The 27,336-nt window shown below is 46.1% G+C and overlaps 1 protein-coding gene across 1 annotated transcript in view; it reads right to left on the bottom strand.

Moving 5' to 3' along the window:
- LOC144953347 (uncharacterized) overlaps nucleotides 1–27,336 on the bottom strand; it is a 142,030-nt gene that overhangs the window by 112,290 nt on the left and 2,404 nt on the right. Inside the window, 4 exon segments of the mRNA XM_078883909.1 lie at nucleotides 1,822–2,310; nucleotides 5,964–6,506; nucleotides 12,233–12,484; nucleotides 23,918–24,337. Coding sequence (XP_078740035.1) covers nucleotides 1,822–2,310; nucleotides 5,964–6,506; nucleotides 12,233–12,484; nucleotides 23,918–24,337 — 1,704 coding nt within the window.

Below are 27,336 nucleotides of genomic sequence, written 5' to 3' on the forward strand. Positions count from 1 at the left end.
GTTTAATCATAACTGTGTGTAGGTTAGTGCAATCGGGGCTTAGTGAATACTACACATTAATGAAGTCATACTAATTTCGGATATAAATTTAAATCATGTTGGTAGAACAAGTCGCCTGTCTTTTCTAGACGAATTGTTATCTTCAAGTGCGTCCGTAAATATACTGCTAAAATACACAGCATAGGGAAGGCTGCCTTGTTCGGGAGATGTAGTTTGGGTAAGGCGCTGTGGCCGGGTGATGACACGGATTCTGAAACAATTGAGTTAAACACTCGCTGCTTGGCCCCATCGACAGCAGCGAAGGTTGTCATATACCGCCCCATTTACGAGTTGGCTCTTTGGGGCTGTATAATGTGTATAGTTGAAGGTGCTAGGTGTTGTCTTCTTCTAACAGCTACTAACGTGCGTGTGTTGTCTGTTTTTAGGATTTGTTAATTGATGTTGTTCTTTTTATTGCGGCGTTTTTTTGTTGAGTTCTGTCACTTGAGTGTTGCAGTTTGTTTAAGAATTCGTCACGTGAGCGTGGTGTTTTGCTTGCTGGAATTTCTCTTTTTCACAATTTGTGATTGTTGTAATAATTGTAACGATTCATAATCTCATGAGTTTATAATGTGTTTGTGCGTGTATTTATATAAATATATTCCGTCTTTTGTTATTCGATGACATCTAGCAGTGAAAACCGTGATTGTAATATGACCATGTTGTAATTGTAATAATTTTTATCCTTGCACGTACACTATACATACATATTAGAGATTCTTATACGACCACACTGTGAATCTAATGCTTCTAATGATATAATAATACCTTACCTCCGTTTATATGGTTATAATTTTAAACACTAGATTCTAATCGTTTAATGTTTAGTGTTATCGTTTATAGTATTACAGTTTACATGTTATAGATTACAGTTTATCCCCGACATGCTTCGGGGATTAGGGACTGGTACATTGATGAACGATTAACTACGGGGACCTTTCCCCTCAAGGAACACGTGTTAATCGGGTAGACAGTCAAGATGCTGCCGGTTAAGGGAACACTTGTGTGACGGAGATCCTCCACCTGACATTATCTTCACATGTTTTTGCTAGGAACATTATAAAATAAAGACCGGACAAACATTTGTAAAAATACGTTTTTAATTTATCTGCAATCATTTTTACGTCAAAACTCGAAGGGAATATTTATTATGTCCAGAACAATGCAAACCATTTCCGTTCCAGGAATACCAAAGCGTTAAAGTATCATTCCCCATGATTTCCTTATTAGTTCACCACATTTGTTCACTGTGCGTCTATGTTGAAGTCAAGGCCATATATCCAAAGAACGCGTCATCAATGTACATCCTGACATCGGCTATCTAAAGTCGATTAATACCAATAAAAAAGCAATATACTTGAAAAAACGTTTAAAATGTTGAGTAAAGATCTAACTACAGACGCATTCCAACTTTAGCTCAACAGGAACACTTAACGACTACAATTGAACCCTCCCACAACCAGTGCTCATCACACCACTTCGGCAAGTAATCCAATAACATTACAAACCACCACTGTGCACGTCATTAAACTCTCAAAAACATGTAAAACTAAAATGGTCTAAATTACACACAAAAGTACGCGATAGGGCTTTAAGGTATAACCACATGACATAATATTTCTTCAGTCACCCCTAGCTCTCGGGTTGATCCTCGAGCCACTCCATTACATCCAGCCATCTCTCGGGATCCAACTGCATGGGATCGAAGGTGGAAACTGCTTTAGGACTCATTGCAGCACCTTGAATTTCAGCTTTTGATTTCAGTTTCCTATCGTTGTGGACCTTCCGATGCCTTTTAAGAGTTGACGACTGTGAAAATGCCTTCCCACACACATGGCACAAGAATGGCTTCTCGCCCGTGTGTGTTTTCTTATGATTTTGAAGAGTTGACGACCGTGAAAATGCCTTCCCACACACAGGGCACAGGAATGGCTTCTCGCCCGTGTGTGTTCTTTGATGAGTTTGAAGTGTTGATGCACGTGCAAATGCCTCCCCACACACAGAGCACAGGAATGGCTTTTCGCCCGTGTGTGTTCTCTGGTGAGTTTGACGAGTTGATGCTCGTGCAAATGCCTCCCCACACACAGAGCACAGGAATGGCTTCTCGCCCGTGTGTGTTTTCTCATGAGCTTGAAGAGTGGATGCCCGTGCAAATGCCTCCCCACACACAGAGCACAGGAATGGCTTCTCGCCCGTGTGTGTTCTCTGGTGTCTCTTAAGATTTGATGCCCTTGAAAATGCCTTCCCACACACAGAGCAATTGAATGGCTTCTTGCCTCCGTGTGCGTGGGGCTGTGGAGAGCCTCTCTGCTCCATGTGAGCGTAGTAACAGCAGCGGTGTTATTGAGTCAAAAGTACGCTATCGGCCTCAAGTATGTTTAGCGTTGTGTTTTGGATTTTGTTAACTGCTAAAATAAGAACGACACTCGCGTCTAACCGAGACGCAAAAAAATCCCGCAAATTTGACGACGAACACGTTTAAGAGTTTATCCGCGAAAATAGACACTTACTTGGAGATTCACGGTATATCGATGTCTGACTGTCGACACAGCAATTGTGCTCGCCAGGCTGAGTTGTTTCGCGGTTGAAGGGCGATCAGCAGAGCGACGAGTCGAGCGTCCAACCTCATCAAGTTCCCTCTCGAAATGGCGTTGAGCTCTGCTTCTGAGCCGCCTTATAACTCCCCCCCCTAGGATCCAATCCTTTGTCTTTCATGATATTTGCATTCGATTGTTAATTTTGTAAGGTATAATCCGCATGTCTATTAACATACCGAAGGGTAATGTGCCCATTGTGCTTCATGCATGAATATGTAAGTGCATCTCGGTGTGTAATTGTGCGTTTATTTTGAATAAATGGAAAAACTTTGTCCTCGATTTAAAGTGAATGCAGAGAAATTAGCATGTAACTTTAGAGAGCGGCCTTCTCGACGAGGGAGTGAAACCCAATAGGTAATATTCTTTTACAGCGTTACAATGGATAGGTTGTAGTTCATAGGTTATAATACAGTATTATGTTTCACTATGGTAGAGCTTAACATGTGAGAGAGTATACAGAGTTGATCAAATGCGACGATCAAGGGCCTCAATCGGGTGAGTTTGATCAGAGGCTTTAATCAAAGGCGTCATCCCAACACGGAACACCACCTCCCTGCGTTTATTAGAGCAACAGAAGCAACTACAGCAGCAACAACAGCAGCGACAACAACAGCAGCAACATCACATTTCGAGGGCGACACATCTACTTCCGATTCCGAGTGCTATCGCAGGACCCCACACGTCTTTGGAAATGATTGCGATGATCATGTCTGAGCTGAGAATTAAGTCACTCAAGATAACTTTGTTTAACCATAACTTTAGGTAGGTTAGTGTCATCGGGGCTGTGTGAATACTACTCATGAATGAAATCACACTCCTGTATGACCGACATTGTACTAATTTTGGTTGATCGAGTAGAACAAGGCACGTGCCATGTCCAGACGAATTCTTATCAACAACATTGTCCTTAAATATGATGCTAAAATAAATGTTAACACTGGATTAAACGTGCACCTCTTAACCCCTCCCTCGCATTTACGACTAACGATTTGCATTTGCACATAACATACATTAGAACACAGTAAAATGCTAATACGACTATATTGTTATTATAAAATTTGAATGCGATTCTTGCCCTGTACCCCCCACAGTTCGCATATCCGACCCTCGGTTCGATTGAACAGATAATTTACATACATATCTGTGGAGTGCGATTTTAATACTTCAAATGAGATTTATTTTATTACGTCTCTTCTACGTGACTTTACCGAAAGAACCAAGAAGACTATAAACTAGTGTTTAAAGTTAGAACCATATAAACGGAAGTAAGGTATTATAATCTCATTAGAAGCATTAGAATCACAGTGTGGTCGTATTATGTATGTATAGTCTCCGTGCAAGGATCGGATAAAAATTACAACACACAATCGAAATGCTATATACCGTATATATACACATACAAAAATCTTAACAACCACACATAGTAACATATATACACCACATTATTTCAAATACGTATTTAAAAATAGGTTTTCAATTTTTAAAAAATGTAGAATGTCGTTGTCCATGTGGGGAGATGGAGCGCAGTGGATCGTTTCGTCTAAGCTGCTTTTCGGAATCCGCGTGATAACCCAGTCACATCGCCTAACTCCAGTCAAAGCACCTTACCCAAACTACATCTCCCCAACAAGGCAGCCTTACCGCTGCTGTGTATTGTGTTTATGGGATAACAGAGGTGTGTATTATCCCATACGCCTTGCCCAAAACGACTGATTGTCCGCTTAACAGCCTAGCCCATAAACCACTATTGGTGATAGTGTTGTTTGAGAGCAGCTATTAAAGTCGTTTTGGCAAACGAGGTGGTGGCTGGCCAAACCATGCCTCGCTGTTTGTCTCCGGAGTGATGACGGATCGGATCGAGAACCAGGTCAAAATGCACAAGGTTGCGCTTGTAGGCTCCACGCAAAATATCAATACTGTATAGTGCTATTCGGTGCCATTGCGATGTAACATTCTACCAGCAGTGGGCAGCTTGATTTTAATACGACCATGCGATTCTAAATCTGGCACCACCCAGGCCGCATTTACGACTCCCGATGTGCATCTACATTTAACATACATTCTAGCTCAGTGTTATTCGAATACTACCAAAGTGTTATTATAATCGTTTTAATCCGATCATAATCCTGCACCCCCCAATTCGCATATCCGACCACCGGTTCGCATGTCCAAAGGCCATAGATGCATATTACATGCATACGAGCACAGTTCGCCTGCACGTACGCTGTACATACATATGCGCAGAGTGTGATTTTAATACGATCACGTTGAAATTATACTGCTTGTAATGAGATTATAATACCGTACCTCTGTTTTTGCTGTTATAAATGATGAAACTAGTTTATAGTAGTTTAATGTTTTGTGTTATCGTTTATAGTGTTACAGTTCACATGTCTTAGCGTACAGGATTCCCTGTATACTTGATGATTAGTGACCGTAACGTTGTGAATCGATTAATAATGGGGCCCTTTCCCCTCCAGGAACACATGTTAATGGGGAGACAGCCAACATGATGCCTGTTAAGGGCAGATGTGTGACGAAGATCCTCCACCTGAAACTCGCTTTAAACACGTTGTTGATATGAATAAATAAACGGACACACATTTGTTAAAAATAATTTTTTATTCATCTGCAATCATTTTTAAGTCAAAACTCGAACCGAATGTATTATGTCCTATGTTCAAACAGTTACAATACAATGCAAACCATATCCGTTCCAGGAATACCAACGCGTTAAAGTATCATTCCCCATTATTTCGTTATTAGTTCATCACATTTGTTCACCTGTGCGTCTATGTTGAAGTCAAGGCCATATATCCAACGAACGCGTCATCAATGTACACCCTGACATCGACTATCTAAAGTCGATTATTACCAACCAAAAAAAAGTTTATACTTGAAAAAAAAACCTTTTAAAATGTTGAGTAAAGATCTAACTACAGACGCATTTCAAATTTAGCTCAACAGGAAAACTTAACGACTACAATTGAACCCTCTCACAACCAGTGCTCATCACACCACTTCGGCAAGTAATCCCATAACATTACAAACCACCACTGTGCACGTAAATAAACTCTCACAAAAACTGTAAAACAAAAATGGTCAAAATTATACACAAAAGTAATCGATACGGCTTAATAGGTATAGCCACATGACGTAATATTTTGTCAGTCACCCCGAGCTCTCTGGTTGACTCTCGAGCCACTCCATTACATCCAGCCATCTCTCGGGATCCAACTGCATGGGATCGAAGGTGGAAACTTCTTCAGGACCAATTGCAGCACCTTGAATTTCAGCTTTTGATTTCAGTTTTCTATCATTGTGGACCTTCTGATGCCTGTTCCTGGTTGATGTCCGTGCAAATGCCTTGCCACACACAGAGCACAGGAACGGCTTCTCGCCCGTGTGTGTTCTCTGGTGTCTCTGAAGATGTAATGACTGTGCAAATGCCTTCCCACACACAGGGCACAGGAATGGCTTCTCTCCCGTGTGTGTTCTCTGATGGTCTTGAAGAGTTGCCGAGTGTGCAAATGCCTTCCCACACACAGAACACAGGAATGGCTTCTCACCCGTGTGTGTTCTCTGATGACTCTGAAGATGTGATGACTTTGCAAATGTCTTCCCACACACAGGGCACAGGAATGGCTTCTCGCCCGTGTGTGTTCTCTGATGAGTTTGAAGAGTTGATGTCCGTGCAAATGCCTTCCCACACACAGAGCACAGGAACGGCTTCTCGCCCGTGTGTGTTCTCTGGTGTCTCTGAAGATGTGATGACTGTGCAAATGCCTTCCCACACACAGGGCACAGGAATGGCTTCTCGCCCGTGTGTGTTCTCTGGTGCCTCTTAAGATGTGATGACCGTGAAAAGAACTTCTCACACACAGAGCAATTGAATGGCTTCTTGCCTCCGTGTGCGTGGGGCTGTGGAGAACCTCTCTGCTCCATGTGAGCGTAGTAACAGCAGCGGTGTTATCGAGTCAAAAGTACGCTATCGGCCGCAAGGATGTTTAGCGTTGAGTTTTGGATTTTGTTAACTGCTAAAACGAGTTTATCGGCGAAAATAGACACTTACTTGGAGATTCACGGTATATCGATGTCTGGAACCCGTCTGAAGATGTCGCCACGAACTCTCCCGACGCAAAGTCGCCTAACTGTCGACGCAGCAATTGTGCTCGCCAGGCTGCGTTGTCTCGCGGTTGAAGGGCGATCAGCAGAGCGACGAGTCGAGCGTCCAACCTCATCAAGTTCCCTCTCGAAATGGCATTGAGCTCTGCTTCTGAGCCGCCTTATAACTCCCCGCCCTAGGATCCAATCCTTTGTCTTTCAGGATATTTGCATTCGATTGTTAATTTTGGAATGCACAATCCGCATGTCTATTAACATACCGAAGAGCAATGTGCCCATTGTGCTTCATGCATGAATATGTAAGTGCATCTCAGTGTGTAATTGTGCGCCTATTTTGAATAAATGGAAAACTTTGTCCTCGATTTAAAGTGAATGCAGAGAAATAGCAATATTCAGTATGTATATATAAAATAATCGCACAAACCCATTATTACATACATACGTGTTACATACATACATGTTACATACTTACGACTGTAGTGTGATTCGAAGAGGATTACGAAGTGATTCGAATAATTCGAATGCGATTAGAATATCACACTTCAATGTAGGTTGCTCTAATCTATAAAACTAGTTAATAATGTTATTGTATAGCCTTATAATGTATAGCTTGAGGCCCTGGGTGCCTCAAGGTTCCGCCACGTGCAAAGGCAACCGGTGCCTGGAGCCTGGTCAAATTCTTCAAAAGAAGCCAGGGACCTGCCTAATCCTTCAAGGCTTCGGTGCGAACCCTTGACGCCCCGAAATGCACAAGATTCTACCATGGGCGCGGGTCGGGCGTCGAGAACCAGGTCAAAATGCGCAAGGTTGCGCTTGAAGGCTCCACGCCCAATATCAACACTGTATAGTGCTATTCGGTGCCATTCAGATGGAACATTCTACCAGCAGTGGGCAGCTTGATTCTAATACGACCATGGTGCGATTGTAATAATTTTGATGCGATTATAAATCTGGTACCACCCAGGCAGCATTTACGACTCCCGATGTGCATCTACATTTAACATACATTCTAGCTCAGTGTTATTCTAATACTACCAAAGTGCTATTATAATCGTTTTAATCCGATCATAATCCTGCACCCCTCGTTCGCATATCCGACCACCGGTTCGCATGTCCAAAAGCCATAGATGCATATTACATGCATACGAGCACAGTTCGCTTGCACGTACGATATACGTACATATGCGCAGAGTGTGATTTTAATACGATCACGCTGAAATTATACTACTTGTAATGAGATTATAATACCGTACCTCTGTTTTTGCTGTTATAAATGATGAAACTAGTTTATAGTAGTTTAATGTTTCGTGTTATCGTTTATAGTGTTACAGTTCACATGTCTTAGCGTACAGGATTCCCTGTATACTTGATGATTAGGGACCGTAACGTTGTGAATCGATAAATAAACGGACACACATTTGTTAAAAAAAGTTTTTATTCATCTGCAATCATTTTTAAGTCAAAACTCGAACCGAATGTATTATGTCCTATGTTCAAACAGTTACAATACAATGCAAACCATATCCGTTCCAGGAATACCAACGCGTTAAAGTATCATTCCCCATTATTTCCTTATTAGTTCACCACATTTGTTCACTGTGTGTCTATGTTGAAGTCAAGGCCATATATCCAACGAACGCGTCTTCAATGTACATCCTTAAATCGGTTATTAAGTGTCCTTAAATACGATGCTAAAATAAATGTTAACACTGGATTAAACGTGCACGTCGTAACCCCTCCCTCGCATTTACGACTAACAATTTGCATTTGCACATAACAAACATTCAAGCACAGTAAAATGCTAATACGACCATATTGTTTTCTAAAATTTGAATGCGATTCTTGCCATTTACCCTCCACAGTTCACATATCCGACCCCCGGTTCGATTTAACAGATAATTTACATACATATGTGTAGAGTGCGATTGTAATACTTCTAATGCGATTTAAATACCGTACCTCCGTTTATGGTGCTATAAATTATAAAACCAGTCGATATTTTTTTTGTCGTTTAGTGTTATTGTTTATAGTGTTATAAATTTGCATGTGTTTAAGTACAGGTGATTCCCCGTATACTTCGGTATTCTGGACCTGAAGGTTGCGAAACGATTCATAACGAGGACCTTTCCCCACCAGAGCGCAATCCGCGAATGAAAAGAACTCGGGGCGGCGGGAACACGTGTTTCCATGGGCAGTGGGGGACAAGGCATGGTTGTATTGCCTACAGGTGCCACCGGGAAAATCCCCCAAGTTGCTCCGCCCATGGCGGGGACAGGTAGAGGTCATAGAGGTGGGTAATGTAAAGACAGTGCATCAACTAAGGGACAAGATAGAGAGAGTTCGAGAAGGGAAGGCGAGACCAAGTGTGGGCGGAGGTTCTCGCCGAGAATGAGAGAGGGGGAGGATCGAGGTTTGAGGCTGTGTTGGCTGGTTGCTGTCTCGTCGTCGTCTATTATAATCGTTTTAATCCGATGCTATTATAATCGTTTTAATCCGATCATAATCCTGCACCCCTCGTTCGCATATCCGACCACCGGTTCGCATGTCCAAAAGCCATAGATGCATATTACATGCATACGAGCATAGTTCGCTTGCACGTACGATATACGTACATATGCGCAGAGTGTGATTTTAATACGATCACGCTGAAATTATACTACTTGTAATGAGATTATAATACCGTACCTCTGTTTTTGCTGTTATAAATGATGAAACTAGTTTATAGTAGTTTAATGTTTCGTGTTATCGTTTATAGTGTTACAGTTCACATGTCTTAGCGTACAGGATTCCCTGTATACTTGATGATTAGGGACCGTAACGTTGTGAATCGATAAATAAACGGACACACATTTGTTAAAAAAAGTTTTTATTCATCTGCAATCATTTTTAAGTCAAAACTCGAACCGAATGTATTATGTCCTATGTTCAAACAGTTACAATACAATGCAAACCATATCCGTTCCAGGAATACCAACGCGTTAAAGTATCATTCCCCATTATTTCCTTATTAGTTCACCACATTTGTTCACTGTGTGTCTATGTTGAAGTCAAGGCCATATATCCAACGAACGCGTCTTCAATGTACATCCTTAAATCGGTTATTAAGTGTCCTTAAATACGATGCTAAAATAAATGTTAACACTGGATTAAACGTGCACGTCGTAACCCCTCCCTCGCATTTACGACTAACAATTTGCATTTGCACATAACAAACATTCAAGCACAGTAAAATGCTAATACGACCATATTGTTTTCTAAAATTTGAATGCGATTCTTGCCATTTACCCTCCACAGTTCACATATCCGACCCCCGGTTCGATTTAACAGATAATTTACATACATATGTGTAGAGTGCGATTGTAATACTTCTAATGCGATTTAAATACCGTACCTCCGTTTATGGTGCTATAAATTATAAAACCAGTCGATATTTTTTTTGTCGTTTAGTGTTATTGTTTATAGTGTTATAAATTTGCATGTGTTTAAGTACAGGTGATTCCCCGTATACTTCGGTATTCTGGACCTGAAGGTTGCGAAACGATTCATAACGAGGACCTTTCCCCACCAGAGCGCAATCCGCGAATGAAAAGAACTCGGGGCGGCGGGAACACGTGTTTCCATGGGCAGTGGGGGACAAGGCATGGTTGTATTGCCTACAGGTGCCACCGGGAAAATCCCCCAAGTTGCTCCGCCCATGGCGGGGACAGGTAGAGGTCATAGAGGTGGGTAATGTAAAGACAGTGCATCAACTAAGGGACAAGATAGAGAGAGTTCGAGAAGGGAAGGCGAGACCAAGTGTGGGCGGAGGTTCTCGCCGAGAATGAGAGAGGGGGAGGATCGAGGTTTGAGGCTGTGTTGGCTGGTTGCTGTCTCGTCGTCGTCGCTATATCGTGACGCCTTGGTCCAAAGCCGCGTTAAAGGCTATATAAAAGAACCCTCTGCTAGTGTGAGTCCGGAGTCATTACAATTGTAACGATTCATTATTTCACGGGCTAATATTGAGTTTTTGCGATTATTTTACATATTCATACTGAATATTGCTATTTGATGCCATTGAGATGGAATATTCATCCTATTGTGGACAGCTTGATCCTAATACCACCAAAGTGTTATTCAAATATTTGTAATCCCATCCTGATCCTGCACCTTCCATTTCACATATCCCACCCTTGGTTCGCACGTCCATATTACATGCATACATTTTACATACAGACATATGACATACAGACATGTTACATACTTACGAGCATAGTGTGATTCTTAGAGGACCACGGTGTGAAGCTAAGAATTCGAATGAGATTCGAATAGCACACTTCAATGTACGGTGTTCTAACCTGTAACACTAGTTTATGATGTTATTTTATAGCGTTATAATGTGTCGCTCATAGCTTATATTGTTAGAGTTCACAACATTATAGTTTACTATAACACTAGTTTGTAGTGTTATTTTAAAGCGTTGCAATGTATAGCTCATAGTTTAAAGGTTATATTGTTAGAGTTTATAATGTTAGAGTATGCAATGTGAGTTTACAATTTGAGAGTTTGTGGACGTGCCCTGTTCTCGTGGGACCCGACACAGATTTGTAAATAATTGCTATGATTATGTCTGAGCTGGGATGAGCGACGAATGTTTACTCTGTTTAATCATAACTGTGTGTAGGTTAGTGCCATCGGGGCTTAGTGAATACTACTCATGAATGAACTCATACTTCTTTCGGATAGAAATTGAAATCTTGCTGGTAGAACAAGTCGCCTGCCTTTTCTAGACGAATTGTTATCTTCAAGTGCGTCCGAAAATATAGTGCTAAAATACACAGCATAGGGAAGGCTGCCTTGTTGGGGAGATGTAGTTTGGCTAAGGCGCTGTGGCCGTGTGATGACACGGATTCTGAAACAATGGAGTTAAACACTCGCTGCTTGGCCCCGTCGACAGCAGTGAAGGCTGTCATATCCCGCTCAATTCACGAGTTGGATGTATAATGTGTATAGATGAAGGTGCTAGGTGTTGTCTTCTTCTAACAGCTACTAACGTGCGTGTGTTGTCTGTTTTTAGGATTTGTCCATTGATGTTGTTTTTTTTATTGCGGCGTTTTTTTGTTGAGTTCTGTCACTTGAGTGTAAAGATGCATTCCAACTTTAGCTCAACAGGAAGACTTAAACACTACAATATTGTCCGGAATTGAATCATATTACAACCACTGCTCATCACGCCACTTCGGCAAGTAATCCGATAACATTACAAACCACCATTGTGCACGTCATTAATATTTGTTCAGTCATCCCTGACTCTCGGTTTGATCGTCGAGCCACTCCATTACATCCAGCCATCTCTCGGGATCCAACTGCATGGGATCGAAGGTGGAAAATTCTTCAGGACTCATTGCAGCACCTTGAACTTCAGCTTTTGATTTCAGTTTCCTATCATTGTGGACCTTCTGATGCGTGTTAAGATTTGACGACTGTGCAAATGCCTTCCCACACACAGGGCACAGGAATGGCTTCTCGCCCGTGTGTGTTCTCTGATGAGTTTGAAGAGTTGACGAGTGCGCAAATGCCTTCCCACACACAGGGCACAGCAATGGCTTCTCGCCCGTGTGTGTTCTCTGATGAATCTGAAGATGTGATGACTGAGCAAATGTCTTCCCACACACAGAACACAGGAACGGCTTCTCGCCCGTGTGTGTTCTCTGGTGTCTCTGAAGATGTGATGGCCGTGGAAATGACTTCCCACACACAGAGCAATTGAATTGCTTCTTGCCTCCGTGTGCGTGGGGCTGTGGAGAGCGTCTCTGCTCCATGTGAGCGTAGTAACAGCAGCGGTGTTATCAAGTCAAAAGTATGCTATCGGCCGCAAGGATGTTTAGCGTTGAGTTTTGGATTTTGTTAACTGCTAAAACAAGAACGACGCTCGTGTCTAAACGAGAGGCAAAACAAATCCCGCTAATTTGACGACGAACACGTTTAAGAATTTATCCGCGAAAATAGACACTTACTTGGAGATTCACGGTTTATCGATGTCTGGAACCCGTCTGAAGATGTCGCCACGAACTCTCCGAACGCAATGTCGCCTAACTGTCGACACAGCAATTGTGCTCGCCAGGCTGCGTTGTCTCGCGGTTGAAGGGCGATCAGCAGAGCGACGAGTCGAACGTCCAACCTCATCAAGTTCCTTCTCGAAATGGCATTGAGCTCTGCTTCTGAGCCGCCTTATAACTACCCCCCTAGGATCCAATCCTTTGTCTTTCAGGATATTTGCATTCGATTGTCAATTTTGGAAGGTACAATCCGCATGTCTATTAACATACCGAAGGGTAATGTGCCCATTGTGCTTCATGCATGAATTTGTAAGTGCATCTCAGTGTGTAATTGTGCGCTTATTTTGAATAAAAACTTTGTCCTCGATTTAACGTGAATGCAGAGAAATTAGCATGTAACTTTAGAAAAGGAAGAGAGCTGCCTTCTCGACGAGGGAGTGAAACCAAATAGGTAATGTTCTTTTACAGCGTTACAATGGATAGGTTGTAGTTCATAGGTTATAATATTATTATGTTTCACTATGATAGAGCTTAACATGTGAGAGTCTACGACGAGGGAGTGAAACCCAATAGGTAATATTCTTTTTAAATCCTTTATATTAAGTTCACTTGCTTGCTTGCGCGCTTGTTTGCGCGCTTACGACCGTGCCAAAATGTTACACTTTTATGAAAAAAAAATTGTATGTCATTACCAATTGCTTAATGGTGGCAAGCAATCATCTGACCCATAGGTGACAGCCATCTCAAGCCAGAGGACGAGAGGACTCTAGCCGCCACGCATATAAAGGATTTATAGTGAAAAACTTTGTTTTTACGGGTTAATTTTTTAAATCCTTTATATTAAGTTCACTTGCTTGCTTGCTTGCACGCTTACGACCGTGCAAATCTTTCAGTCGATCTTTAACCCACTTCCTGTGATCCAATCGAGCTGACATTTTGCACAGACTCGTTGTGCGTGACAATTTATTTTCGATAATTTTTTTTTCCAAAATTGTACACTTTTTAGGAAAAATAAATTAAATTTAATTACCAATTGCTTAATGGTGGCAGGCAATCATCTGACCCATAGGTGACAGCCATCTCAAGCCAGAGGACGAGAGGACTCTAGCCGCCACGCATATAGAGGATTTATAGTGAAAAACTTTGTTTTTACGGGTTAATTTTACAGCGTTACAATGGATAGGTTGTAGTTCATAGGTTATAATATTATGTTTCACTATGATAGAGCTTAACATGTGATCAAGGGCGTCAATCGGGTGAGTTTGATCAGAGGCTTTAATCAAAAGCGTCATCCCATCACGGAACACCATCTCCCTGCGTATATCACAGCAACAGAATCAACTACAGCAGCAACAACAGCAGCGACAACAACAGCAGCAACATCACATTTCGAGGGCGACGCAGCTACTTCCGATTCTGCTGCCGAGCTGTTAGTAGTCGGGACCTGCTCTCGCAGGACCCCACACGTCTTTGGAAATGATTGCGATGATCATGTCTGAGCTGAGAATTAAGTCACTCAAGATTACTTTGTTAAGGCAGGTTAGTGTCATCGGGGCTCTGTGAATACTACTCATGAATGAAATCACACTCCTGTATGACCGACATTGTACTAATTTTGGTTGATCGAGTAGAACAAGGCACGTGCCATGTCCAGACGAATTCTTATCAACAACAGTGTCCTTAAATATGATGCTAAAATAAATGTAAACACTGCATTAAACGTGCACCTCTTAACCCCTCCCTCGCATTTACGACTAACGATTTGCATTTGCACATAACATACATTCAAGCCCATAAAAATGCTAATACGACCATATTGTTATTCTAAAATTTGAATGATATTCTTGTCCTGTACCCCTCACAGTTCACATATCCGACCCCCGGTTCGATTGAACAGATAATTTACATACATATCTGTGGAGTGCGATTGTAATACTTCTAATGATATTTAAATACCGAACCTCCGTTAATGGCGCTATAAATTATAAAACCAGTTTATATATTTTTTTGTCGTTTAATGTTTAGTGTTATTGTTTATAGTGTTATCAATTTACATGTTTTTAAGTACAGGTGATGTCCGGTATACTTCGTTATTCTGGACCTGAATGTTGCGAAACGATTCATAACGAGGACCTTTCCCCACCAGAGCGCAATCCGCTAATGAAAAGAACACGGGCCGTCGGGAACACGTGCTTCCATGGGCAGTGGGGGACAGGGCATGGTTGTATTGCCTACAGGTGCCACCGGGTATGTCCCCCAAGTTGTTTCGCCCATGGCGGGGACAGGTAGAGGTCATAGAGGTGGGTGATGTAAAGACAGTACGTCAACTAAGGGACAAGTGGTGACAACAAGATAGAGAGAGTTCGAGAAGGGAAGTCGAGACCAAGTGTGGGCGGAGGTTCACGCCGAGAATGAGAGAGGGGGAGGAACGAGGTTTGGGGCTGTGTTGGCTGGTTGCTGTCTCGTCGTCGTCGTTGCTATATCGTGACGCCTGGGGTCTGAAACCGCGTTAAAGGCTAAATAAAAGAACCCTTTGCAGTCTGAGTCTGGAGTCATTACAATTGTAACGATTCATTATTTCAATGGCTAATATTGGTTTGTGCGATTATTTTATACATTCATACTGGATATTGCTATTTGATGAAATTGAGATGGAACATTCATCCAATAGTGGACAGCTTGATCCTAATACCACCAAAGTGTTATTCAAAAAAGTGTAATCCCATCCTGATCCTGCACCTTCATGTTTCACATATTTCAACCTTGGTTCGCATGTCCATATTACATATGTAATGCGGGCGAAAGCGACCTTCCGGATGTGACGTCACGAGGAGGCGGAGCCAGGTGACGTGGGTGAAAGGTAGGGGGTCCTTAAGCGGGTAAACCGGAAGGAGAAGGCAGTCGGGGTGTGAATGGAAAGGTGTGGGGCCACGCGGGCGTACGAGCCGAGGGGGCACCGTCAGAAGCGGGAGCCAACCCTGGGAACAGTAGGGAGCTACTGGGAGGTGTAAAGCTGCAGATAGAGATAGGTAGTAAGGTTGTGTGTGAGGAGCAGCGGAGTGGCTGCCAGGAGTCGCAGGAGCGACGAGAAGGCGAGACAGCACGAGGCCGTGAGAGCTGCAGCAGGAACAGCCAAGGGAGCTGTGTGAGAGTACAGCAGCGGAGCTGCTGTGGGGCTGCGAGAGCGACAAGAACAGCAGCGGGGCTGCTGATGTGGACTGGAGTGACATCGGAACCAGCACAGAGAGAATAAGAGAGACAGCCGTGTGGTGACGCAGTACGGACCGAATAAAGGACACTGAGCCAGATATCGTGGTCAAGTCTTTTATTACACTGGGGTCAGAAGTGAAACGGCATGTCTAAGCAAGTAAGGAAGAAAATTCCCCCGGCGCCAGCATCGGCTTCTTCGTCCGACGACGACGAATTCCCTCCGACCACGGATTTTGCTGGGGTGGTGGAGGAGAGCCCTGCTGAGGCGAGCACGGGAACGGGCGTGGAAGATGTCGGCGCGATGGCGGGTCCGTCAACAACATCGGACGCTGAGCAAAGATGGCAACAGGTGGCAGAACAACTGGAGACACTCAAGGACGTCCTGGCGCATCTGTGTCATCTCGTTACGCCAAGGACGACGATGGAACGAGAAGGTGCTCCACGGGCCGCCACGTTGCCTGCCCTGCCGCCGCCATTGGCCACGCGGCAAGAAGACGCCATCTTGCGCGCTCCGCGGCGCCAAACCGCCATCTTGGCCACGCCGCGGGCCGACGCCATTTTGAATTTACCTCCACAACAACCATCATTGGAAGACGGCGTGAAGAGGAGTCGGAGTCGCCACCTTACGACGGTTAAGGAATTCTCTATCGGGGGCGATTGGAGCGCTTTCGCCTGCCGATTTTTGGCGGCGGTTCGTTCAGCAAGATGGACCGATGCGGAGGCCTTGGAAGTGTTGCCGACTCTACTGGACGACGAATCTGTTCGATTTTTCCGTTCCATAACGGCCGATAAGAAGAAGACGTTATGTGGAGTTTTTGAGGAAATGGCCGACGCCTATGAGCCACCTGACGACGCGCATCGGCGATTCGCTCAACGACAACGAGCACCCGAAGAATCGCCCGTGGCGTTCAGGGGTGCGGTGTTGGAGCTGGCCATGGCGGCATATCCTGACACGCCACAGGATCTGCTCGAGCCCCTCATATTGGGAAAAATGCTGGAGCTGTCTCGGGATCTGGGGATCCCCATGCCTGTGTGTGGGCATGAGAAGCTCACGTCCCGGGCGGCAGCAAAGTGTCTGGACGCGCAGTTTAATCTCCGTCGCTGGAAGCAAGTGGCGGCATGGACGGGTGGGCCCGTCAAGGAAGGAGGCGCGATGGGGTGGGACCCCACAAAGGCGATCTATGTGCCGGATGAGCGGGGTCCACAGGAGCTGACGGCTGCCTCCTCTCCATGGCCGGGACGCGGAAGGCCGGGGCCGCGCGCTACGCCATCGGGACGGGGCCGCCGGGACGCAGGACCTGCGCTTCGGCGCAACGAGGCCGATTGCTTCCGCTGCGGCCGTAGGGGCCATTACGCCAGAGATTGCTGGGCCCGCTTCCCGGGTCTGCCGCAGCAGGAGCCCACAACACCGGACAAGCCGACCAAGGAACCTCCGAAACAGGCATGTCGGCACGCACCAGACACTCGGCAAGGCTTTACACCTCACCCACCACCTGTGTTGCGCGATCCTATTGTTGTTGTTAAAGAAAGGCCATCGACGGGGCCTTGTCATTCAGTTACGCAGTGGCGCAAATTGGCACGGAGAGTTGTCGCGGCCGCTACGGGTTCGTCCACTGTACCGGGGTCCATACAAGGTGTGGACGTGCGCATTTTGGTCGACTCGGGAGCGTCTGCGACTATTATATCGGATGTCATTTTCCATCTGTTGGGCATTCCGCCGGGGGCTGTGCGTCCGGTTTATGGGTCTTGCGTCGCTGCAAACGGGGGTAGTATGGGGATTGTGGGCCAGGTGGATGCTAAGATATCTATAGGAGATGTGTCGGCTTCGGGCGTTGTGTTAATATCGAGATCTTTGGCGGTTCCTTGCTTACTAGGCACGGATTTTTTGGCTAAGATGCCCATTTTGATTAAAATCAATGAGAATTGTATTGAATTGCCGGGGGGCCGTCGAATCTCGTTTCTGCCGTCGCCCTGGGGGCGACCTGCTTCGGCCGTACAGGTGCAGGCGCTGTCCGTCGCATCTGTGGACATCCCACCTGGTTCACAGATGCTTATACCCTTGCGGTATCGGAAGCCCCTGCCCGATCGGCTAGGAGCATTAGGGGTCTTGTTGTCACCATCCGCCACGATAACAACGGGATTGGCGTTAGTTGGGGCACAGACCATCGTCCGGCCGGATCAATTACCGGTTTTACAGGTGCTTAATGTGGGCGTGGAAAACATCCGTGTTCCGGCCGGTATGGTTGTGGCACATGCCACTACAACGTTTGCGACGCACGATTGTCCGCATCGCCGAGGAGTGGTCGCTGGTGTTTCCGAGCCAAGGAGTTCGGACAATCGTTGGATCGCTACCTTGTGTGACGAAAATTCTTCCCTGTCCGTGGGGCAACGTGATGCGCTGCGTAAATTGTTGCTGACGTATTCGGATGTATTCAGCTCCGACGATTTGGATTTGGGACGCACATCCTTGCTTTCCCATCACATTGAGACGGGCGACGCTGCCCCTATTCGGTTAAATTCGCATCGGATGAGTCCAGCGGAGCGAGAACACGTTCGGGGGGCGGTGGAAGACATGTTGGCTGCGGACATTATATCGCCATCTAACAGCCCATGGGGCGCTCCTGTGGTCTTGGTTAAGAAAAAGGATGGCAACTTGAGATTTTGTGTCGATTTCCGGAAATTGAATAAGATATCGGTGGCAGATGCGTACCCCCTGCCGCGTATGGACGACTCCCTTGACGCATTGTCGGGGGCTAAGTTCTTTTCCACACTGGACCTCTCTTCGGGATTTTGGCAGCTTCCCCTTGACGAGTCCTCACGGGAGAAAACCGCATTCCGTACGCCGCAGGGGTTATTTCAATTCAACTGCCTCCCGATGGGATTGAATGCGGCCCCTGCTACGTTTCAAAGATTGATGGAGCTCGTTTTGACGGGGTTGCAGTGGGAGACGTGTCTTATATATTTGGACGATATTATTGTGTTCAGCCGCACATTTTAGGAACATTTAACGCGGCTGGAGACAGTGTTCACGAGGATGCGCTCTGCCAATTTGAAATTCAAACCAAAGAAATGCCACCTACTGCAACGGTCCGTCCGTTATTTGGGGCACATTGTGAGTGCCGAGGGGGTGTCCACGGATCCGGAAAAGACGGCGTGTGTCCGGGATTGGCCGACTCCGGCCTCTGTGGGGGATGTTCGACGGTTTTTGGGATTTGCCTCGTATTACCGAAGATTTGTGCCGGGGTTTGCGACGATTGCGAGGCCCTTGCATCTCCTTACGGGTAAAGGACGGAAATTTGTTTGGGGAGAGCTGGAAGAGGCGGCCTTTTGGAGTCTGCGCGATCTATTGGCTACGGCCCCGACATTGGATTATCCCGATTTTGATCGCCCTTTCATTCTAGATACGGACGCGAGTGACACAGGTATTGGGGCGGTATTATCACAGTCTAAAGGGGGCGTAAAGCGCGTCGTGGCGTATGGTAGCCGAGTCTTGTCGCCTGCGGAAACACGCTACTGTGTCACTCGTAGAGAACTTTTGGCGGTTGTTTTTTTCCTACGGCAATTTCGACCGTACCTTTACGGTCGTTCTTTTATTGTGCGTACGGATCATGCGGCCTTGCAATATGCACTTAAAATGGACCAGCCATCGGGACAGTGGGCACGTTGGTTGGACACGCTGCAGGAGTTTTCCTTCCAAATTCAACATCGGAAGGGAGTGCGCCATGCGAACGCTGACGCACTTTCCAGATTACCAGGGCGCGCCCCTTGTAAATGTGCGTCGGGGACGCATAGGTGTTCGCCGATTCTCAACCCCTCTCAGCCGCTCACGTTGGCCGTCGGGAAGTCGGATACTCCGATGGAACCGGGACCGACTGATGGGGTTTTGAATCTGCCGCGGTCTGTCTGGATTCGGGAACAGATGATGGACGAGTCGTTGTTGTCCATGCGGAAGCGGTCTATGAGGGACAAGGGGAGTCCGAGTTCGGCTGTGGGGCCGCGAACCGCTCTCCGAGATGGTCTGCTTATGTGGCAAGAAAGGTTCCAGGAAAGCTGGCGTGTGGTGGTACCAACGTCCTTGCGATTTGAGTTGATTAGAACTCTCCATTGTGACACACTATTGCATTTAGGGGTGCAGAAGACCTTGTTGACGTTACAACGTCATTATTTTTGGCACGGCATGGCGACAGATGTCGTAGGGCACGTGCGCGCGTGCCCTGAATGCGCCCGGCGTAAGCCGCCTAAACATCCTTACGTGCCGCCTCTCCAGTCGATTCAGGTGTCTCGAGTCAATGAATTGGTGGCACTGGACATATTGGGACCCTTCCCACCATCGGCGAGGGGAAATAAATATTTGCTGGTAGGGGTCGAGTATCTCTCCCGTTGGCCGATGGCCTGGCCGTTGCCCGATCAGTCGGCCGCGGCCATCACCGACGCCTTTTTGTTTGGGTACATTATGGACAAGGGGGCGCCGGAGAGACTCCTCACGGACCAGGGCCGAAATTTCTCTTCTAAATTGTTGGCTGAAGTGTGCGCAGGCCTTGGGACTAAGAAGATACGGACATCTCCATACCATCCGCAGACGGATGGTATGGTTGAGCGGCTGAACAGGACATTGTCTGCCATGCTTTGCCATACTGTGAGTGAGCAGCAATCGGATTGGGATCTGCACATCCCCGGAGTGCTTTCGGCGTACAGGATGACGCCCCATGCGGCTACAGGGTATTCGCCGTTTTACCTTATGTATGGTCGGGAAAACGTGCCTCCGGTGGATGTGCAATTGGGTACTGGGGTGAAGGGACCTCGTAAACCACTCCCTGAATACATTCAGGACACGGTTCGCCGGGTTACGGAGGCGCGGGAAAACGCCCGCGTGGCTACGGCCAAAGCCCAGGCCCGGAACGAGCGGTATGCTCGGCGGTCTGAGGGGGAGTGCCCCTGGAAGGTGGGAGACCTGGCCTGGCTCCATTGCCCGCAGGTGCGGCCGGGGACCTCTCCTAAATTGCACAAACCTTGGCATGGTCCTGTGCGCCTCATTGAGGTTCCCAATCCACAGTCGGCGCGTGTTCAGTTTGGTTCTCGCCGTTGGTTTGTTCATACGTCGCGGTTGAAACCATATGTTGCTCCCCTACGTGATGCGTCATCTCCCAATGTTGCCTTGCCGGGGTCTGTTGCTGCTGACTCTGACTCTTCCCCGCCTGCGTCCATTGATCTTGCTAGAGCGCCTGTCGTACCTGTTCCAGACAGGCCGACCGTGACACCGCGGGGGAGGAGTGGGCCTGCTCGGAGGGCGCCTGCCAAGGCTGCGGGACCTTCAAGCCCGGCGACCCTTCCGACCCCGCTGCAGGCGCATTCGCCGAATATGACCAAGACTGATTCGTCAGGGACACGAGATGTCGGTGGACTTCCAATCGCAGCAGGGGAATTACCCCCTGTCATTTCTCGTGTTCCATCGCGTCCCCGTTCTACAAGTGGGCCGCCGACCGTCCGGGACGGGCCGGCGACCCGCACTCGTTCCAAATCGCTTACGTTTCGTTGATTGTATGTTGTTATTGTTCTTGTTCTTGCCGTCGTATTTATCGCATGCTTTCGTACGTTCGTCGATGTTACTTGTGTGTTGTTCTTGTTGTTATATTGCATGCTTAGTGTCCTTTAAGGGGGAAGGTCGGTTCACCGCATTACGCTTTGGTGTTGTTCAGCCGAGGTCGGCTGGGTTTTTTCTATGGGGGAGGGTGGTGTAATGCGGGCGAAAGCGACCTTCCGGATGTGACGTCACGAGGAGGCGGAGCCAGGTGACGTGGGTGAAAGGTAGGGGGTCCTTAAGCGGGTAAACCGGAAGGAGAAGGCAGTCGGGGTGTGAATGGAAAGGTGTGGGGCCACGCGGGCGTACGAGCCGAGGGGGCACCGTCAGAAGCGGGAGCCAACCCTGGGAACAGTAGGGAGCTACTGGGAGGTGTAAAGCTGCAGATAGAGATAGGTAGTAAGGTTGTGTGTGAGGAGCAGCGGAGTGGCTGCCAGGAGTCGCAGGAGCGACGAGAAGGCGAGACAGCACGAGGCCGTGAGAGCTGCAGCAGGAACAGCCAAGGGAGCTGTGTGAGAGTACAGCAGCGGAGCTGCTGTGGGGCTGCGAGAGCGACAAGAACAGCAGCGGGGCTGCTGATGTGGACTGGAGTGACATCGGAACCAGCACAGAGAGAATAAGAGAGACAGCCGTGTGGGGACGCAGTACGGACCGAATAAAGGACACTGAGCCAGATATCGTGGTCAAGTCTTTTATTACACATACATACATTTTACATGCATACATGTTACATACATACATTACAGTCATGCATATTACATACAGACATGTGTAGGTTAGTGCCATCTGGGCTTAGTGAATACTACTCATGAATGAAATCATACTTCTTTCGGATATAAATTGAAATCATGTTGGCAGAACAAGTCGCCTGCCTTTTCTCGACAAAGGCTGCCTTGTTGGGGAGATGTAATTTGGGTAAGGCGTTGTGACCGGGTGATGACACGGATTCTGAAACAATGGAGTTAAACACTCGCTGCTTGGCCCCGTCGACAGCAGCGAAGGCTGTCATATACCGCCCCATTTACGAGTTGGCTGTATGATGTGTATAGTTGAAGGTGCTAGGTGTTGTTTTCTTCTAACAGCTACTAACGTGCGTGTGTTGTCTGTTTTTAGGATTTGTCCATTGATGTTGTTATTTTTATTGCGGCGTTTTTTGTTGAGTTCACTTGAGTGTTGCAGTTTGTCTAAGAATTCGTCACGTGAGCGTGGTGTTTTGCTTGTGGGATTTTGTTTTTGTCACAATTTGTGATTGTTATAATAATTGTAACGATTCATAATCTCATGAGTTTATAATGGGTTTGTGCGTGTATTTATATAAATATATTCCGTCTTTTGTTATTCGATGATATCTAGCAGTGAAAATCGTGATTGTAATATGACCATTCTAATGCTTCTAATGATATTATAATACTTTACCTCCGTTTATATGGTTATAAATTAAAACACTGGTTTATAATCGTTTAATATTTAGTGTTATCGTTTATAGTATATATTACAGTTTACATGTTATAGAGTACAGTTTATCCCCGACATACTTCGAGATTAGGGACTGGTACGTTGATGAACGATTAACAACGGGGACCATTCCCCTCAAGTAACACGTGTTAATCGGGTAGACAGCCAAGATGCAGCCGGTTAAGGGCACACTTGTGTGTTTTTGCTAGGAACATTATAAAATAAAGAACGGACAAACATTTGTTAAAAATAAGTTTTTATTCATCTGCAATCATTTTTACGTCAAAACTCGAAGGGAATATTTATTATGTCCTATGTTCACACATTTCTAGTACAATGCAAACCATTTCCGTTCCAGGAATACCAAAGCGTTAAAGTATCATTTCCATGATTTCACCACATTTGTTCACTGTGCGTCTATGTTGAAGTCAAGGCCATATATCCAACGAACGCGTCATCAATGTACATCCTGGAATCGGCTATCTAAAGTCGATTAATACCAATAAAAAAGCTATAAACTTGAAAAAGAACCCGTTTAAAATGTTGAGTAAAGATGTACCTACAGGCGCATTTCAACTTTAGCTCAACAGGGACACTTAACGACTACAATTGAACCCTCTCACAACCAGTGCTCATCACACCACTTCGGCACGTAATCCGATAACATTATAATATTTTTTCAGTCACCCCGAGCTCTCGGTTTGATCCCCGAGCCACTCTATCACATCCAGCCATCTCTAGGGATCCAACTGCATGGGATCGAAGGTGGAAACTTCTTCAGGACTCATTGCAGCACCTTGAATTTCAGCTTTTGATTTCAGTTTACTATCATTGTGGACCTTCTGATGCCTGTTCATGCTTGATGACCGTGCAAATGCTTTCCCACACACAGAGCACAGGTATGGCTTCTCACCCGTGTGTGTTCTCTGATGAGTTTGAAGAGTTGATGCCCGTGCAAATGCTTTCCCACACACAGGGCACAGGAATGGCTTTTCGCCCGTGTGTGTTCTCTGATGGTTTTGAAGAGTTGACGAGTGTGAAAATGCCTTCCCACACACAGGGCACAGGAATGGCTTCTCGCCCGTGTGTGTTCTCTGATGGTCTTGAAGAGTTGACGAGTGTGCAAATGCCTTCCCACACACAGGGCACAGGAATGGCTTCTCGCCCGTGTGTGTTCTCTGATGGTCTTGAAGAGTTGACGAGTGTGCAAATGCCTTCCCACACACAGGGCACAGGAATGGCTTCTCGCCCGTGTGTGTTTTCTGATGGTGTTGAAGAGTTGACGAGTGTGCAAATGCCTTCCCACACACAGAGCACAACAATGGCTTCTCGCCTGTATGTGTTCTCTGGTGTCTTTGAAGATGTGATGGCCGTGAAAATGTCTTCCCACACACAGAGCAATTGAATGGCTTCTTGCCTCCGTGTGCGTGGGGCTGTGGAGAACCTCTCTGCTCCATGTGAGCGTAGTAACAGCAGCGGTGTTATCGAGTCAAAAGTACGCTATCGGCCGCAAGGATGTTTAGCGTTGAGTTTTGGATTTTGTTAACTGCTAAAACGAGTTTATCGGCGAAAATAGACACTTACTTGGAGATTCACGGTATATCGATGTCTGGAACCCGTCTGAAGATGTCGCCACGAACTCTCCCGACGCAAAGTCGCCTAACTGTCGACACAGCAATTGTGCTCGCCAGGCTGCGTTGTCTCGCGGTTGAAGGGCGATCAGCAGAGCGACGAGTCGAGCGTCCAACCTCATTAAGTTCCCTCTCGAAATGGCATTGAGCTCTGCTTCTGAGCCGCCTTATAACTCCCCGCCCTAGGATCCAATCCTTTGTCTTTCAGGATATTTGCAATCGATTGTTAATTTTGGAAGGTAAAATATGCATGTATATTAACGTACCGAAGAGCAATGTGCCCATTGTGCTTCATGCATGAATATGTAAGTGCATCTCAGTGTGTAATTGTGCGCCTATTTTGAATAAATGGAAAACTTTGTCCTCGATTTAAAGTGAATGCAGAGAAATAGCAATATTCAGTATGTATATATAAAATAATCGCACAAGCCCAATATTACATACATACATGTTACATACATACATGTTACATACTTACAACTGTAGTGTGATTCGAAGAGGATTACGGAGTGATTCGAATAATTTGAATGCGATTAGAATATCACACTTCAATGTAGGTTGTTCTAATCTATAACACTAGTTAATAATGTTATTGTATAGCGTTATAATGTATAGCTTGAGGCCCGGGGTGCCTCAAGGTTCCGCCACGTGCAAAGGCAACCGGTGCCTGGAGCCTGGTCAAATTCTTCAAAAGAAGCCAGGGACCTGCCTAATCCTTCAAGGCTTCGGTGCGAACCCTTGACGCCCCGAAATGCACAAGATTCTACCATGGGCGCGGGACGGGCGTCGAGAACCAGGTCAAAATGCGCAAGGTTGCGCTTGAAGGCTCCACGCCCAATATCAACACTGTATAGTGCTATTCGGTGCCATTCAGATGGAACATTCTACCAACAGTGGGCAGCTTGATTCTAATACGACCATGGTGCGATTGTAATAATTTTGATGCGATTCTAAATCTGGCACCACCCAGGCCGCATTTACGACTCCCGATGTGCATCTACATTTAACATACATTCTAGCTCAGTGTTATTCGAATACTACCAAAGTGTTATTATAATCGTTTTAATCCGATCATAATCCTGCACCCCCCAATTCGCAAATCCGACCACCGGTTCGCATGTCCATAGATGCATATTACATACGTAGATACGAGCACAGTTCGCTTGCACGTACACTATACATTCATATGCGCAGAGTGTGATTCTAATACAATCACATTGTAATTCTAATACTTGAAATGAGATTATAATACCGTACCTCTGTTTTTGGTGTTATAAATTATTAAACTAATTTATAGTATTTTAGTGTATGATGTAATTTTATAGCGTTATAATGTATCGCACATAGCTTATATTGTTAGAGTTCACAACATTATAGTTTACTATAACACTAGTTTGTAGTGTTATTTTAAAGCGTTGCAATGTATAGCTCATAGTTTAAAGGTTATATTGTTAGAGTTTATAAGTATACAATGTGAGTTTAAAATCTGAGAGTTTGTGGACGTGCCCTGTTCTCGTGGGACCCGATACGAATTTGGAAATAATTGCTATGATCATGTCTGAGCTGGGATGAGCGACTAATGTTTACTTGTGTAATAAAAGACTTGACCACGATCTCTGGCTCAGTGTCCTTTATTCGGTCTGTACTGCGTTCCCACACGGCTGTCTCTCTTATTCTCTCTGTGCTGGTTCCGATGTCACTCCAGTCCACATCAGCAGCCCCGCTGCTGTTCTTGTCGCTCTTGCAGCCCCACAGCAGCTCTGCTGCTGTACTCTCACACAGCTCCCTTGGCTGTTCCTGCTGCAGCTCTGACAGCCTCGTGCTGTCTCGCCTTCTCGTTACTCCTGCGACTCTTGGCAGCCACCTCGCTGCCCCTCACACACAGCCTTACTGCCTATCTCTGTCTGCAGCTTTACACCTCCCAGTAGCTCCCTACTGTTCCCAGGGTTGGCTCCCGCTTCTGACGGTGCCCCCTCGGCTCGTACGCCCGCGTGGCCCCACACCTTTCCATTCACACCCCGACTGCCTTCTCCTTCCGGTTTACCCGCTTAAGGACCCCCTACCTTTCACCCACGTCACCTGGCTCCGCCTCCTCGTGACGTCACATCCGGAAGGTCGCTTTCGCCCGCATTACACTTGTATTAATCATAACTGTGTGTATGTTAGTGCCATCGGGGCTTAGTGAATACTGCTCATGAATGAACTTTCGGATATAAATTGAAATCATGTTGGTAGAACAAGTCGCCTGCCTTTTCTAGACAAATTGTTATCTTCAAGTGCGTCCGTAAATATACTGCTAAAATACACAGCATAGGGAAGGCTGCCTTGTTCGGGAGATGTAGTTTGGCTCAGGCGCTGTGGCCGGGTGATGAGACGGATTCTGAAACAATGGAGTTAAACACTCGCTCCTTGGCCCCGTCGACAGCAGCGAAGGCTGTCATATACCGCCCCATTTACGAGTTGGCTGTATGATGTGTATAGTTGAAGGTGCTAGGTGTTGTCTTCTTCTAACAGCTACTAACGTGCGTGTGTTGTCTGTGTGGGGGCCGTTGGCCCCCGGGGTCCCTCCCGCCTGCATCCCTTATTCCGTTTACGTTACCCCACCGCCCTATTACCCGCTACGGTTTCGCCGGCATTCGAACGCGACGCCCCTACTGTTACAGCCT

Source organism: Lampetra fluviatilis, chromosome 74 (genome assembly GCF_964198595.1).
Source record: "Lampetra fluviatilis chromosome 74, kcLamFluv1.1, whole genome shotgun sequence".
Classification (NCBI taxonomy): Eukaryota; Metazoa; Chordata; class Hyperoartia; order Petromyzontiformes; family Petromyzontidae; genus Lampetra; species Lampetra fluviatilis.